Consider the following 17,975-nt stretch of genomic DNA (forward strand, 5'->3'; position numbering starts at 1 on the left):
CTGAAATTCGATTCCAGCTACCAACTTATAGCTGTGTAACAACAGATAAATAAATAAAAATAATAATAATTATTAATAATAATACATTTGATTAATTAGGCCATTCAAACAATCCAGAGCTTTCGACAGATTGTGTTTACAGACCTGTCCAGGAGCAACAATGCAGATCCTGCAGCCAGCTTCATCCTCTTCACCAGCAATAAAACTACTCCAATCATGGAAAATCCCTGTCGGTGTTTTTACTGTGTTTCGTGTCATTACCGAACAAGGGTTACAATCTGTGTGGAGCTCCTGTACATGTTCTCCCCGTGTCTGCATGGGTTTCCTCCAAGTTTCTAGTTTCCTCCCACTGCTCAAAAACATGCCAGTAGGTGGACTGGCTAAGGTAAATTGCCTGTAGATGTGAACGAGTATATGTACATGCTGCTCTCTGATGGACTGGTATCCCATCTTGCCTCATGCCCAGGTTCCCTAGCATAGGCCCTGGATTTACCGTGATCCACCCTGAGAGCAATTCCAGCGTTATGGACATGACACTTGAACTCAAAATGGCAACAAATGACCCAGTGCATGTTTTATTGTCTCCCAGTATTTAAACAGGTGTTGCATATTTTAAGGCTGTACCATACTGGAGAAGTGATAGAACAAGAACAATTCCCATAGTACATCTAGGGCATGCCAGAAAATGCCAATAAAAGATGCGTTATGGATGTGACAGAAAAAGTATCACTTTTCTTGGGTGACTGTACATTTTTATCAAACTCTGTGAAATTGTAAACCTAATGTTGAAATGGAGATATCCATTTGATAGAGGGGTCCAAGGTGAATATTAAAAAATCTTTGTTTAAAATATTTTGTACTTCATGCAGAGTTTCGGAAGGAAAAGTCAGCGTTATGGATGTGACGAAATTCCGTTACGGATGTGACGCGTCTGAAATAGACATGGCATATGTTTAGAAAATCAGCAATTTAACCACCATAACCCTTTGAAAAACTCTCTAAATATCAGCTAAAACTATCAAAGTTCTTAAATAATATTTAGGATGGCTATTGTTTTGCTGTTTTGTGGATTTTAGCATACATTTCTGTGGCTTGTGGCAATAATATAGAATTGTACATGATCAAAGTTGATTTTAGCTTGGGGTTTACATTATAAGAAAGAAAGACTGACAGGGACATATTAGGTTGGTTACAAATTGGTTCAACTTATTCACATCTGTAAAATACAGGCCTAGGTGAGATCTCTGGGAGTGGTTTTGATGTATTACATGTTGCTTTATTTTTGCATGGTGAGGTTGACATTTACATGGAATTGCTCCTGACCAGGATAAAGTAGTTACTGAAAGTGAACGAGAGTTTAAAAAAAAAAAATCAGGTCCCTTTCCATTGTTACATGGCAGATATTTTCAGCATCATGCCAAAATTAATGTTTGAGCACGACAGATAAACAAAAGCCCTGGGATCCTATGTAAGCTACGCAAATGTTTTAACTGAAGAAAAAAAAAAGTTTTACGCGGGCATTTAGAGTAGTCTCTATTAACCTCCATTAACCATTGCATTTGATTCTTGGATATTTTAGAAATCATGAATGAAGTCACACCCGTATTTTGAATTTTAAAACGATGCGTACCATGCGATTTAGAAAATATGAGTTTATTGCAGTTATGAAACAGTCCAATATATATGATTAGTACTGTACTTAGATTAATGTTCACCTACATAAGGTTACACACTCAGTGGCACTTCGAGCTCACTGATGTACCGTGTAAACACTGTTCCCACATTAGAGATCTGACTTAAAAGTAATTAAGTAGAATATAATACTAATTAATACACAAGCATTTGCAAATAAAATCGAGATATTTAAAAGAGAATAAGGCTACGTTCACACTGCAGGCTGAAGTGACTCAAATCCGATCTTTTCGCCCATATGTGACCTGTATCCGATCTTTTATTGACAATATGAACGACACAGATCCGATTTTTTCAAATCCGACCCAGGCCGTTTGGATATGTGGTCCTAATTCCGATTCCTATCCGCTCTTTTCATATGCGACTTCAGTCTGAACCGCCAGGTCGCATTCATCCGACTTGCACGTCATCAACAAGCCACAAACGTCACTATTCTGCGCTGAAGTAGGCGGCGGGTCTCTCAAAAAAAAGTTACAACAACATGGCGCATAATCACGGGCGCAGATAGAGGGTGGGACGGGTGGGATTTGTCCCACCCAGATTTAAATTCACTTCGTTTGGTCCCCCCCACTTTGCATAAGGCAAACCTCACGGAAAAATCAAAAGACTAATTACCATTCGGTTTATTGAGGTGCACAGCAGTACATACATAGTTGCAACAACTCACATAAAACAAAACAAAGACTGATATTCGGTTGGTCGAGCTGCGCAGACTGCACAGGTTGCGAGCTCGAGCTTGGTTGCTATAGTAACCCACAACAAGTTTGACAGGCATATCGGGGTTGGGGTTGGTTTGCTGGCAGCTTTGTCCCCCCCCAGTTTTTTGTCCCCCCCCCAGTTCAAAAAACGTATCTGCGCCCCTGCGCATGACATCAATGCGAGGGACGCTTCGGGCTGTGAAGGTTCTGAATCTTCTCAATGGAAGGACGCAGAGGTTAGGGAGCTGATTTCCATTTGGGGGGATGCAGCTATTCAAGCTAGATTGGATGGGTCATACCGCAACCGGGCGGTTTTACTTCCGTAAACACTGGCCATGCTCACTGCGTGTGACGTCGTCGTATCCTGCAATGCGCATGCGGAACACTTTTAGGTCGCTTTTCGTTCATACTGAGGATCACATACAAGTCGCATATATTTGTTAATGTGAACGACCTCACAAAAAAATCGGATTTCACAAAAAAATCGGAATTGAGCATTAAGCCTTGCAGTGTGAACTTAGCGTAAGTGTTACATAAAAAAATGCAATGCTAACTAAACTAATTCTAAGCAATATTTAAAAAATTATACAAAATTCAAATTTTTTTTTTAACTCTTGGACATGTCAGTGTACAAAAGAAATGTGAAAAGATTTAATAACAATATTTAAAGAAAAGCATTTTCAGTCTAAACTGTTATCAGATTTAGAAGCAATCGTAATACGATTTTGTTTAGTTGTTTGTAAAAGCCCCCGTGCAGGAAGTCCCCTCAGAGTTAATTCACTAAGAAGGCCTCTACTGAGTTCCCCGACTATCTGGACAAGGACTCACAATGTCCTCCACCTCAATGATTTCCACCACCAGATCTCTGATGGCCTTTACGCTGTCTAGCGGCTCTTCTTCTTCTTCTTGGTCCTCAGTGAGAGAGTCACGGCGTGGATCTGTGGTGCCCTCAGTGTCTTGCTTTGCAGACTGTGCAGTCATGTCACCCTCTGCTGAAAGATCAGGGATAATGGGGAGTCCGTTCGTGTTGGTAGTGGTGGAGTTCTCCATCGCACTGTCTGCGGTGTCAACTGTAGGGAGAGATGAATCGCAGGAAAGCGGTTCAATTTGAGTGTCATCTGTGTCTTTAGTCTGGGAATCTGAAGGATTTATAGCACTGGGTGTATCAGGCTGGACTGTACCGCCGTGCGGTTCCTCAAGGGGTGCAGGCACAGCGTCACAGATCTCAGAATGAGACTGATTTGCAGCATCAACCTCTGTCTCTTCTGAAGCACTGACACTTTGGGTTTCTTGCCCACATGTTAGAGAAACAGGACTTTCTGTATTTACTTCAGTTGGTAGGTTGACAGAAGTGGTTTGGTCTGCAAGCGACTCAGGTTCTGACACGATAATTACAGGAGAAGTGTTGAAATCGATAGCAGTGGCTATCACAACTTGGCTCTGAGCTGGAGCATCGGCTGCTTCTGGTAATGAAGTGTAGCACACCATGTCAGGTTTATCTACAGAAATCTCACACACTGGTTCTGAGGAATCAGAGATGGATGTTGAAGGGACCTTAGGTAGATCTGGGGAATCTGCAGAAACACAAGATGGCATACTGGGTTCTGCTGAAAGCTCGTTGGGCTTCGACGGTTGCGTATTAACTGTTGGAGATGATTCATCTGCACACTCTTGTTTCTTCTCCACTGGTTGCTTCTCTGAACTGCCATTTTCCACCATCAAGGAGCTGGAAATCTGCGTAGCTTTTTGTGCTGCAGCTGCAGACTGCACTTTCGCCGGACTGGAGGGGGCTGAGCGAGGCGGAGTGCGGCTGTCTGTGAGACTGCTCTGACTAAGACACTGCAGCTCGGTGCTGTCCACAAACAGGTTGTGCTTCTTCAGAGTGGCCGCTTCTTTCACCACTGCATGGAAAAATGACAATGCGATCAGCAAAGAAACACACTCTCAAGAAACAGACTAGACAGTGGAAAGGAGGGGAATATTTTTCACCAAGAGATCAGGACAATTCCGCTGCCTTGGACGCCATGGATTATGATCTCTTGGCCGTTTATCTCTAACTAGAATTTGTCCAATAAAATCATCTTAATAATCTCATCTCATTATCTCTAGCCACTTTATCCTGTTCTACAGGGTCGCAGGCAAGCTGGAGCCTATCCCAGCTGACTACGGGCGAAAGGCGGGGTACACCCTGGACAAGTCGCCAGGTCATCACAGGGCTGACACATAGACACAGACAACCATTCACACCTACGGTCAATTTAGAGTCACCAGTTAACCTAACCTGCATGTCTTTGGACTGTTGGGGAAACCGGAGCACCCGGAGGAAACCCACGCGGACACGGGGAGAACATACAAACTCCACACAGAAAGGCCCTCGCCGGCCACAGGGCTCGAACCCGGACCTTCTTGCTGTGAGGCGACAGCGCTAACCACTACACCACCGTGCCACCCCAACTTAATAATGTTGGGTAAAAGTAAAGTGCTACAATAAGAATAAGGCCATTTTTACCTTTGTTCACTTCATTATTCAGGGTGTTCAGCATTATATCCTCATAGACGTTCTCCACTTGGATGAAGTTTGTGTAATCAGCGAAGATGTACTGCTCATAGTTCTGCAGCTCCTACAGGAAAACCAAAAAGGAAAACTCATTCAGTGCAAAGACACAAATCTTAGTAATGAGGAAAATGCCAGGCCTATCACATTCTTACAAATTGGGCATGGATCGCTCCTCGACAGTCCTTAATGGATTTTAGTATAAATACAGAGGTGATTGAGAAATTGTACGCGCTGACTGGTCAAGAAAGTCGGACTATTTCTCGATAATCACCTCGAGCGACTCGGCAAAATGGCGACCAATCGCTTTGTCACTGAAAGTGAGGAAAAATTACAAGTCATGAAAGAAATTGCTGTTCCTAAAAGCATTAACGATGCTACGAAGTTTGGTCTAAAACTATTCAAATGTAAGGTGGAATTGTGATTTATTTTATCGATTTCAAAACATAGCATAGATAAGTGACAAGTCTGCGCACATTACATTTGCATGCTGCTTTTTAAGATTGAAAGAATTTTTTTTTAATACGATTAAATTTTTTTTTGATAGACAAATCACCTGTATATTTATATTAAAACAATTATCCTCCTCAGTTTCAGTGAATATCGGTGAATAATAACCTCGACTTTGCCTCGCTTATTATTCACCGATATTCACTTCGCCTTCGGCTAATAATTGTTAATTAACCGATGGCTTTTGTTCTTATTCATTCTAGTAAAACAGGCATATGCAAATGCCAAGAAGAGTTTTCATATTCATCATCCTTGGCGTGTTTGTACGATCAAGTTGACGTCTGGTCAGGGTATGTCAAAATTTAAGTATAACATTTTAACAATCTGAGAAAGGTTAAATTTGCAGTTAAACCATCCAAGCCAATAAATACAGTGAGTATAGCAGGATTAGTATACAGTGGCATGCAAAAGTTTGGGCACCCTTACTGGAAATGTCTGTTACTGTGAATAGTTAAGTGAGCAGAAGATGAACTGATCACCAAAAGGCATAAAGGTAAAGACGACACATTTCTTTTCAGCGTTTTATACAGGATTTGTGTATTGTTTTTGTTTTGTACAATCGGAGAGTGAAAAAAGAAAAGGAACACCATGCGAAAGTTTGGGCACCCCAATACATTGGAGTTCTCAGGTAACTTTTACCAAGGTTCCAGACCTTAATTAGCTTATTGAGCTGTGGCTTGTTCAAATTCTTCGTTAGGAAAGGTCAGATGATGCAGATTTCAAAGCTGTATAAATTCTCTGACTCCTCAAACTTGTCCCTAAAATCAACAGCCGTGGGCTCCTCTAAGCAACTCCCTCGCATTCTGAATAATAAAATAATTGATGCTCACAAAGCAGGAGAAGGCTACAAGAACGTCGCAAAGTGTTTTCAGGTAGCCGTTTCCTCAGATCGTAATGTTATTAAGAAATGGCAGTTAACAGAAACAGTGGAGCTCAAGGTGAGGTCTGGAAGATGAAGAAAACTTTCTGAAAGAACTGCTCGTTGGACTGCTAGAAAGGCAAATAAAAACCCCTGTTTGACTGCAAAAGACCTTCAGAAAGATTTAGCAGACCCTGGAGTGGTGGTGCACTGTTCTACTATGCAGCAACACCTGAACAAATATGACCTTCATGGAAGAGTCATCAGAAGAAAACCGTTCCTGCGTCCTAGACACAAAATTCAGTGTCTGAAGTTTGCAAATGAACATCTAAATAAGCCTGATGCATTTTGGAAACAAGTCCTGTGGACTGATGAAATCAAAATAGAACTTTCTGGCCACAATGTGCAAAGGTATGTTTGGAGAAAAAAAGGTTGCCAAATTCCAGGAAAAGAACACCTCTCCAACTCTGAAGCATGGGTGTGGATCGATCATGCTTTGGGGTTGTGTTGCAGCCAGTGGCACATTTCATTGGTCGAGGGAAGCATGGATTCGAATAAATACCAGCAAATTCTGGAAGCAAACATCACACCATCTGTAAAAAAGTTGAAGTTAAAAAGAGGATGGGTCCTACAATAAGACGATGATCCAAAAACGCACCTCAAAATCTACAATGGAATACCTCGAGAAGCACAAGCTGACGGTTTTGGCCTGGCCCTCACAGTCCCCTGACCTAAACATCATTGAAAATCTGTGGATAGATCTCAAAAGAGCAGTGCATGAAAGACAGCCCAAGAAACTTGTAGAACTGGAAGCCTTTTGCAAGGACGAATGTGTGAAAATTCCCCAGGTAAGAACTGAAAGATTATTAGCTGGCTACAAAAAGTGTTTACAAGCTGTGATACTTGCCAAAGGGGGTGTTACTAGGTACTAACCATGCAGGGTGCCCAAACTTTTGCTTCGGGCCCTTTTTTGGTCATTTTGAAAATGTAAAAGATGAAAATAAAAAAAATTATTTTTGCTTAAAATATAAAGGGAATGAGTCATCTTTAACTTTATGTCTTTTGGAGATCATTTCATCTTCAACTTGCTTAACTGTTCACAGTAACAGCAATTTTGACCAGGGGTGCCCAAACTTTTGCATACCACTGTAAGTGATGATAAAAATATCAAATTACACTGATAATCACAATTGCACATACTGGAACCCTGAGCTAAAATACAGGTAATGAGATTTAGCGTCAACATTTAATTTGTAAACGTGAATCAGACAGGCAGATATGGATCTTTATCATATTATTATATAATATAATTTTGTATCAATAGTACTGATTATTGATTTTGGGAGTCTATTTTTCAGTCGGGTGGCACGGTGGTGTAGTGGTTAGCGCTGTCGCCTCACAGCAAGAAGGTCCTGGGTTCGAGCCCCGTGGCCGGCGAGGGCCTTTCTGTGCGGAGTTTGCATGTTCTCCCCGTGTCCGCGTGGGTTTCCTCCGGGTGCTCCGGTTTCCCCCACAGTCCAAAGACATGCAGGTTAGGTTAACTGGTGACTCTAAATTGAGCGTAGGTGTGAATGTGAGTGTGAATGGTTGTCTGTGTCTATGTGTCAGCCCTGTGATGACCTGGCGACTTGTCCAGGGTGTACCCCGCCTTTCGCCCGTAGTCAGCTGGGATAGGCTCCAGCTTGCCTGCGATCCTGTAGAACAGGATAAAGCGGCTAGAGATAGTGAGATGAGATGAGATTTTTCAGTCTTTAATTCACTTCTTTCAGTGTTCCACATGAAATAAGGATTTATTTATTTGTTTATGTTATTTATCAGGATGGAAAGTTGGCTCATCTATATTTACAAAATCAGTTAAAGCCGACATTAGTATGGTTGTCTTTGTCAAGCGTCAACTGTTATGGAGAAATGAGTAGTGGCTAGAGTAATGTGGAGAAAAAAAGGTTAGTGCTGTCGCCTCACAGCAAGAAGGTTCTGGGTTCGAGCCCCGGGGCCGGCGAGGGCCTTTCTGTGTGGAGTTTGTTTGTTCTCCCCGTGTCCGCGTGGGTTTCCTCCAGGTGCTCCGGTTTCCCCCACAGTCCAAAGACATGCAGGTTAGGTTAACTGGTGACTCTAAATTGACCGTAGGTGTGAATGTGAGTGTGAATGGTTGTCTGTGTCTATGTGTCAGCCCTGTATATGCACACACACACACTGTAAGTTAGTGTTTTTAATACTGTAAGTTGAGATTTTAACAGCTGATGATTTTTTTTTGGTTTCTCTCCATTTTGTTCTCTCTCCAAGTAGATCGGGGCCTGATCTTATATAAGACTGGATATAACTGCCTGGGAGAGTTGCCAAGATGGCTGCCAAGAGGACAGACTTTACAAATAAGACTTGGCTAATTGTGATAACAGTGCAGCCGGGTTGAGCAGAGTTTTAATCTTTTATCTGTCGTATTTAATTTCAGTTCTGCTGGCTTTTTATTACACCACTCAAGTTTGATATCATTTTTTGCCCTAGTGTGTGAGTGCTAATGGAGTGCAAGTAGTTACAGTTTTACAGCTGGGTGCCAGGTTTCTCCTAATGGCTGGCAGTGTGATGTCCACCAGAGCCTCCTGGAAAATCCTCTTCCTCACTGTGCTGCTGTCATAGTCATATTGCTGAAAAGATCAACAAGCCTTTAATCTGATACTCAGAAGCTAATAGATATTATATAATCCTTTTATGGGCTAGTTTCAGTAAACTTGAATATGTGATATGATTAATATATAAATCACCTTAAGCACTCGGAGCTTGGCTTTCTCCATGACTGTGGCCAATTTCTCAGGTTCATCCTTCATGGCTGACTGAAGCAGCAACTCGAATGTATACACGGCATTCTCCATCAGCTAAAATAAGCAAAGCACCCATAAAACAAGCATGCTGACAACAACTGACACAGGTTCTTAGCTTTATAAGGTATATTATGGTAAACTACAGAGGGAGTCACAATTCTGAGTATTTTAATGTACGATTGAGAAAGCGTGATCAGGAAATGATGGTCCCCAGAGCAGAGCTGCACCATGAGGCCTACCTGCTGCATGTGGCTCTGTGTCTTGTGCACCACCAATGTGGAGTTGGAGAACCTGAAGCGGCTGCGCAGCTCCTGCAACTGTTCCTTAAGAACAGAGACATGCTGATAGCAGTCCTCCAGCTGGGCATGAGACACGTCCTCTAAAGCCTTATAAACATGATACAGAAACCAACATTCACTATCAAACAGCATCAGTGATTCTCCAACAAACACCACCATACTCTATCAAACATTATTATACATACAGGACACTTTTTCGATGGAATAAAAACATATTTCTTTTCGTGGTCCAGTTTCCATCAAATCATGCGCTCTGATTGGCTCGCGAGCAGTCAGGAATCTTACGATACAGACCCCGGTTACGGACCTTTGGCAACTCGCTCGTTCACAACAACAAACATCGTAGCAATTTTTTGTCAACATTTATTTTCGCATTTTTACAGCATGGATAGCGATAACGACAGTGTTCACAGCGAAAGCGAGTTTTACTACCCTGATGAAGACGAAATAAACGAAAACATTTCAGGAGAAAGCCGAAAACAAGCTTGTAGCAGGTTTGTTCTAAACATGGTTTCCCTTTCGGGTGCGCTCATTTTCTGTTAGAATTTGGTAAAGAAAAAAATAAATATATTATTTACCAGCTTAAGGTCGGTCCGTATCGTGAAATACCGTGACCTCGGCCCAGAGGCCTCGGTCAATATTTTCAAGACCTCGGTCACGGTATTTCATGATACGGATCTCCCAGCTGGTAAATAACATATATGTATTCTATTCCCTTCTAGCAGGTTTCATTCATTTGGTTTGATAGCATGCAATATTGTTAACATATCGCTTATCCTACCTGTATTACATCACTCAACCTAATGGCGTTGAATATGGTTTAAGACAGGGGTGTCAAACCTGATCCATAAAGGGCCTTGTGGCTGCAGGTTTTCATTCCAGCCATGCAGCAGCACACCTGACTTGGCTCATTCAATCAACTGAACTGTCTTCACACAGTCAAATACTTGCAGCCACACCCACCCTTGATTAAAGGGTGGGTGTGTCAGTTGATTGAATAAGCCAAATCAGGGTGCTGCTGCATGGCTGGAATGAAAACCTGCAGCCACACGGCCCTTTATGGATCAGGTTTGACACCCCTGGTTTAAGATATTGCATGGTTGTCAAGACAACATGACGTCACATGTCAGAAACGTAAAACTTTCACGCTAGCGAGTAACTGACAATTTGTAAACAAACATGGCTGCCAGGTTTGCTTCGTTAAATATGGAAGATTTTGAGAGAATTTTCATACGTGTCAACCTATACGGAATGTCCGTATTTTATACAGATTTGATTCAATAAATGAAGTATACGGGCGTACAAATAAAGTTATACGGATTCTTTAAAAAAAGTCAATATTTATTTAGAGCTATAATCAATTCCCACGATGATAAAAGAGCGCATAACATTTACAAACGTACTGTACACCACAGAAAGCACAAACAGCCAGTAAAGAGTCTTATTAAATCATGCGTTATCTTGTGGTAGCGAGACTTCGTTCCACTTTTGATCATGTGCACACCGCATTGCGAGAATCCCACCAACCGGGAAGTAACATTTTGTTTGAAATGCGTATTTCCACCTGAGCGACTTTCACTAGCGACTAAAAAGATTCTGAATGGGCACTCCGGCAAGATCAACACAGACACTTGCTGTGACATGCAGCCTAGTGAGGTATTGGTGCAGACTGCTAAAAAAGCTGTGATGGAGTACAATTCAGAACATTAGAGTGACACTTTGTGTTTTTGTCAAACATTGGAGCTTTGTATTCATTCTGAAGGTTTATTGTTATTAATATTGAATAAAAAGTAACTGGGATATATCATTGTTAATTATCATTCAAATTTTAGGTAAATTATTTTAATTTGCATCTTATATGGATTTTATAAGGGAAATACAGATTTTGGAGGTTGGTTATACAGGTTTGATTGACCAAAGGTTGACATGTATGACTTTTGAAAGACGCGTTGAACAGCCGAAAGGAATGTATAATAAGAAGAATAATATTGGCTGACTTTTTACGTGGTACGTCAGATATATTCCATTCAGCTAGCATGATACTGAACTCGTCTTCAACTCATTCAATATCATGCTAGCTGAACGGAATATATCTGATATACTACTCAATGCCAGCCAGTATTATTTAAATATTCTCTATCAAATATCAACATTCACAAGCATCAGCATTTACGATCAAACATCCTCCATCAAACACAACATACCAACATTCACAAACTAGCATCAGATTCTTCATAAAACACAAACATTCGCCTGCAAAGATTAGTTGACAAAAGCAATTTTGAAGATTCATTCGTTGTGGATTTTTATAACCTATGCATTGTTTATTTATAAGATAGAAATTACAGTGGGGCGGCACGGTGGTGTAGTGGTTAGCGCTGTCGCCTCACAGCAAGAAGGTCCGGGTTCGAGCCCCGTGGCCAGCGAGGGCCTTTCTGTGCGGAGTTTGCATGTTCTCCCCGTGTCCGCGTGGGTTTCCTCCGGGTGCTCCGGTTTCCCCCACAGTCCAAAGACATGCAGGTTAGGTTAACTGGTGACTCTAAATTGACCGTAGGTGTGAATGTGAGTGTGAATGGTTGTCTGTGTCTATGTGTCAGCCCTGTGATGACCTGGCGACTTGTCCAGGGTGTACCCCGCCTTTCGCCCGTAGTCAGCTGGGATAGGCTCCAGCTTGCCTGCGACCCTGTAGAAGGATAAAGCGGCTAGAGATAATGAGATGAGATGAGACATTACAGTATAACCCTCTATTTTGGGGTCAAATATAATGCATTGTTGAACCTGTTAGAGGCAGCAACACAAATACTTTTTGGTCATCAAACACCTTCAGCGAATAACACCCACATTCTCTATCGCAAACCAAAATCTACCATAATACACCTTCAAATACCAGCATTCACCATCATGTACCAATCCCACAGTTTTTCCATTTTTGATATAAGAGAGCTCTGGTAATTAATCAGCTTATACCCAGGCTTTTACTAACTGAGCTAACTCTTTATTAGCTTATGTTGTAGTGATATGGTACAATGTCCTATGCCACTGGTCACAGTGAATAAGGGGGATTAGTGACTGCCTGTTTTATGCAAGTGCTGCAGAAGCGACACTGGGAAATGAATAAAGATTATGATTTTCATGACTTTTTGTGCAGCATCCTTGAAATCCTTAACTTTCAGATATTAAAGGAACAGTCCACTGTACTTCCATAATGAAATATGCTCTTATCTGAATTGAGACGAGCTGCTCCGTACCTCTCTGAGCTTTGCGCGACCTCCCAGTCAGTCAGACGCAGTCAGACGCGCTGTCACTCCTGTTAGCAATGTAGCTAGGCTCAGCATGGCCAATGGTATTTTTTGGGGCTGTAGTTAGATGCGACCAAACTCTTCCGCGTTTTTCCTGTTTACATAGGTTTATATGACCAGTGATATGAAACAAGTTCAGTTACACAAATTGAAACGTAGCGATTTTCTATGCTATGGAAAGTCCGGGGCGGCACGGTGGTGTAGTGGTTAGCGCTGTCGCCTCACAGCAAGAAGGTCCTGGGTTCGAGCCCCGGGGCCGGCGAGGGCCTTTCTGTGCGGAGTTTGCATGTTCTCCCCGTGTCCGCGTGGGTTTCCTCCGGGTGCTCCGGTTTCCCCCACAGTCCAAAGACATGCAGGTTAGGTTAACTGGTGACTCTAAATTGACCGTAGGTGTGAATGTGAGTGTGAATGGTTGTCTGTGTCTATGTGTCAGCCCTGTGATGACCTGGCGACTTGTCCAGGGTGTACCCCGCCTTTCGCCCGTAGTCAGCTGGGATAGGCTCCAGCTTGCCTGCGACCCTGTAGAAGGATAAAGCGGCTAGAGATAATGTGATGTGTGATGTGATGGAAAGTCCGCACTATAATGACAGGCGTACTAACACCTTCTGCGCGCTTCGGCAGCGCACTGATATCTGAGCTCCGTATCAATGCGCTGCCGAAGCGCGCAGAAGATGTTAGTACGCCTGTCAACTTCCATCACTGGCTGGAAGTCCTTGCAGATTCGGGTCAGCTCCGTCTCCAAACGCTGCCTCACGGCCTGGAAGCCTGAACTCACTGGACCCATCAGTTCCTCCAGAATGGAGGCCAGATATGGAGATACATTCTCAGAGCAGAACTTCATCGCAGGCTCCAAGACGAGGCCTGAGAAATACATGTAAACAGGAAAAACGCGGAAGAGTTTGGTCGCATCTAACTACAGCCCCAAAAAATACCATTGGCCATACTGAGCCTAGCTACATTGCTAACAGGAGTGACAGCGCGTCTGACTGCGTCTGACTGACTGGGAGGTCGCGCAAAGCTCGGAGAGGTACGGAGCAGCTCGTCTCAATTCAGATAAGAGCATATTTCATTATGGAAGTACGGTGGACTGTTCCTTTAAATTTCAACCGCAACTCATTCAGCTCTTTTCATGAATCTTACTTTAGTAAGTTCTTCTTTAGTTCCTCCTGGCTGGAAGTCCTTGCAAATTCGGGTCAGCTCCGTCTCCAAACGCTGCCTCACGGCCTGGAAGCCTGAACTCACTGGACCCATCAGTTCCTCCAGAATGGAGGCCAGATATGGAGATACACTCTCAGAGCAGAACTTCATCGCAGGCTCCGAGACGAGGCCTGAGAAACACGGATATACAGTACAGGGCGTTTCAAAAAATTTGATATCATTTCACAATTTAATAACTTTGCCAATTCTCGTTCAATTGGCCTCAAATTTTAACAGCACATGTGGAAACCGGTCAACATTTTTTATTTATCTTTTTAGGTATAGAAATGCCATTCGCTGGAAAAGAAAAGGCGTTTTGTGTGTTGGAGTACGCTCGAACAAGACTGTGCAGCGTGCGTTTATGAGAGAATTCTCTAAAAATGCACCAACTGCACTGCAGATTTGGACACGGCACAAAAAGTTCAAAGAGGAAGGCTGACTGTGTGTGTGCGCGTGTCTGTGTCTCAGGCGTTGCGCATACTGAATTTGTGAAATCGTTCACAGAATCCACATACCTTTGAATTTCTCATTTAAATTTTCAGGAATAAATCTTCTGTTGCTCAACATTAAGCCTGTTCAGTATCATTTGCCTGGACTATATAGTTTCTGGGATATTTACATCTCAAATAATATCACATTTTTTGCAAACACCCTGTATAAATACTCAAACATGGACAAAACGGTCTATGGCTTTCCAGGCATGTTCACAATTAAAGTAATGCTCTCATTTCCATAAAAGGAGTCACAGACACACCCACATTTACATATAAGAACTAAGGTTGCATCCGAATACGCATACTTCCATAGTATTAGTACACAAAAAGTAGTATGTTGGGTGTCATAACTGCTCAGTAGGCATTTAATAGTTGTCGAACGGTACCCAGATGATCTACTATCTCCTACTACTGCAGAAATATAGACAATTCTAAAGGGTTCACAAACTTTCAAGCACCAGTGTAAATGCATGGAATCTCAAAATACTGAAAACCAAGGCATCAGTTGTCACAGAGTAGGGTTTAAACAGGTGCACGGATCATATATTTGTCTCCTTAGGGCATATACAGAGAACAAGACAACATTCATATCAGCCCTCTACAGTCGAAGCAGTGTGATGTAATCGGTATGATGATGAACTGCGGTCAATGATTACTTCATATTTTCAGGTTATGTTGCTTGAACAACACCACAGGGTTTTTAAAAGAAGTCAGCCTAATTTTTTAAAAGATAAACAGCATGGAAAATTGTATTTCTTTGTTCTAATAACAAGAAGAATACTACTGAAAGATAAGAATTAGACTCTTGGATCTGTTTTACAAACATCTTAGCATCTTCCCGAACCAAACACTTACACTGTCTGTGAAGCATATGGCATGATAATTAATGTAATGTAGTCTTTTTTATTTTTTTAAAGTGGCACTAAAAATAATGATATTAGATTTGATGATACTGTGCATGTTTTTTTTTTTTTTTTTCAATTATACTCCACTCCTGTTTGTATTTGTATAATAGTTATTTTCCTCAACATTAAAGTGCATATCCTGGACCAATTTTGGGGGGTTTTTATATGAAAGAATGTCCATTTACACACTCATCCAGAAGGGTAATTTTGCACAAGGCCATCTGTCTACAGCAGAAAAAAATAAAATAACAAAACGCGTCTGGAAAAATCCCAAGGGAGTCTGGAGCCAGATTCGTGACGTCACCTGCGGAAGCGCCAGCAGGCTGCGAGAGATTGCACGGTTTCAGAATTGTCACCTGAGCGCAATGTGGGAAATGATGAATACTAATCCCATCAAGCTTGGTGTTGCTACACCCTCCTATGATACATCTGTTAACCATTTTAATAATTACGTGATAACGCTGAAGAAATTTGCAGAAAACCACCAGGTCGTTTTCTCATAAACCGGCGCTGATGTAGGATTCAGAGGGAGGTGTCCTGCACATGATGTCACGAAAATCAAAGTTTGCCGGGAAATCCAAATGGCAAGTTTTTTTCCGAGGTGGACCAATTCGCCTCAAATGGCTTGATTTCAACTGAATTTTTCTGGTATTGCGCAAGGTAAAAAAAATTGCACAAAATGTGACCGATATTTGACCAAAGTTTAATATAAAATAGGAGCTTTGCACGGTTTCAGTGCACAGCCTGTGTACACCAAGCGCTCCCATTTCTCTCTCATTGTCCGGTCTTTTGGAAAACGATGAGTACTAATCCCATCAAGATTGGTGTTGCTACACCCTCCTACGATATGATACATCTGTTAACCATTTTAATAATTACTTGATAACGTTGAAGAAATTTGCAGAAAACCACCAGGTTGTTTTCTCATAAACAAACCAGCGCTGGCGTAGGATTCAGAGGGAGGCGTCCCGTACGCGACGTCACGAAAATCAATGTTTCCCGGGAAATCCAAATGCCAAGTTTTTTCAGAGGCGGACCAATTCGCCTCAAATGGCTTGATTTCAACTGAAATTTTCTGGTATTGCGCAAGGTAAAAAAATTGCACAAAATGCAAAATGTGACAGATATTTGACCAAAGTTTAATATAAAATAGGAGAATTACATTGATCTTGCTTCTGAATTTACCCATGATATACACTTTAAGGCTAAGGATCTCTTCGTATTTAACAAATTGCGATGCATCTAAGAATCAATTAATAATTTTTCTCATCTCTATTCATCACCTTGCAGTTTTGATTTCAGGAAGTTGCTGGAGTTGATGATCTGGTCCATGTCGGAACGAATGAGCGTCTCCTGCTGTTTGGCAATCTCACTGCACTCCTCCTTCAGTCTCTGCAGCCCCTCACTCAGCTGGTCCTGTACCAACTCATACGTCGCCTGTACAGTCTGGAAAAAGGGATCATGCATGTTTATTTATTATTTTGTTTATTTATTAAGCACTTTTAATCCAAAGTGATGTACATACAGTCAGGGGAAATACGTAATGACATTTGTTTTTGTTATTTAATATTGAATACATCCACTTTAAATTTACACACAATGTCTTTGACGTTATACTTATGAATAAAAAGCATGTATTAAATAAGCATAAACAAAGCTATGTTTAAACATGCATGAAATCAAGTTCTACATATAGCTAAATGCTACTAAACGTTTTCTCATGCAGATTTTACATGGTGGCATTATGGAAGACACACTGGAAAGAGTTTATGCAACAAAGCAGCATTCATGGTGAAGGAGCTTCCTAAAGTTCTCAGGGACATTATTAAACAACACTTGAACAGAAAAGCCAGAGAGCCAAAGCAAAGTCCTTACATGTTTTATTGCCAAGAAACTGACTCTAGGGAGAAGATGGATGCTTCAGCAAGACAATAACATTAACCAACCGTATAGCCGGTGGTGTAGTGGTTAGCGCTGTCGCCTCACAGCAAGAAGGTCCGGGTTCGATCCCCGTGGCCGGCGAGGGCCTTTCTGTGTGGAGTTTGCATGTTCTCCCCGTGTCCGCGTGGGTTTCCTCCGGGTGCTCCGGTTTCCCCCACAGTCCAAAGACATGCAGGTTAGGTTAACTGGTGACTCTAAATTGACCGTAGGTGTGAATGTGAGTGTGAATGGTTGTCTGTGTCTATGTGTCAGCCCTGTGATGACCTGGCGACTTGTCCAGGGTGTACCCCGCCTTTCGCCCGTAGTCAGCTGGGATAGGCTCCAGCTTGCCTGCGACCCTGTAGAAGGATAAAGCGGCTAGAGATAATGAGATGAGATGAGAACCGTATAGCCAAAACAAACCAAGAAGTATTTCTATGGCCTAACCAATCTCCTGACTTCATTTCCATTGAAAAATTATGAAGGATTTTGAAATAGTGAGTCCATTATTGGAACCATCATAACCTTGGGGAACTGAAGATGATTTCCCAATAGAAATGGGCCAAAACTTAACCACAATGCTGCAAAAAACCATATGGTAGTATATTATATAGATAAGAGTGTTTTACTGGTAAATACCCCACTCCTTTTTTTTTTTCCCCATATGAACTACATCCAGGACATTGAGTAACTTTTTTTTTAATACGTCACTCATGAGGAAATCAAGAAATT

The 17,975-nt window shown here is 41.9% G+C and overlaps 1 protein-coding gene across 1 annotated transcript in view; it reads right to left on the bottom strand.

The window, feature by feature from the left end:
- Positions 1 to 1,637: 1,637 nt before the first annotated feature.
- niban1b (niban apoptosis regulator 1b) overlaps positions 1,638 to 17,975 on the bottom strand; it is an 81,783-nt gene continuing 65,445 nt past the window's right edge. The window contains exons 8-14 of the mRNA XM_060944279.1: positions 16,607 to 16,769; positions 13,868 to 14,055; positions 9,369 to 9,515; positions 9,073 to 9,183; positions 8,848 to 8,955; positions 4,900 to 5,011; positions 1,638 to 4,291 (exon numbers count right to left, since the gene is read on the bottom strand). Of these exons, the coding sequence (XP_060800262.1) occupies positions 3,183 to 4,291; positions 4,900 to 5,011; positions 8,848 to 8,955; positions 9,073 to 9,183; positions 9,369 to 9,515; positions 13,868 to 14,055; positions 16,607 to 16,769 (1,938 nt within the window). The 3' untranslated portion in view covers positions 1,638 to 3,182. The remainder of the gene's footprint in view (positions 4,292 to 4,899; positions 5,012 to 8,847; positions 8,956 to 9,072; positions 9,184 to 9,368; positions 9,516 to 13,867; positions 14,056 to 16,606; positions 16,770 to 17,975) is intronic.

The sequence above is a fragment of the Neoarius graeffei genome, chromosome 17, assembly GCF_027579695.1.
Source record: "Neoarius graeffei isolate fNeoGra1 chromosome 17, fNeoGra1.pri, whole genome shotgun sequence".
In the NCBI taxonomy this organism is placed as follows: domain Eukaryota; kingdom Metazoa; phylum Chordata; class Actinopteri; order Siluriformes; family Ariidae; genus Neoarius; species Neoarius graeffei.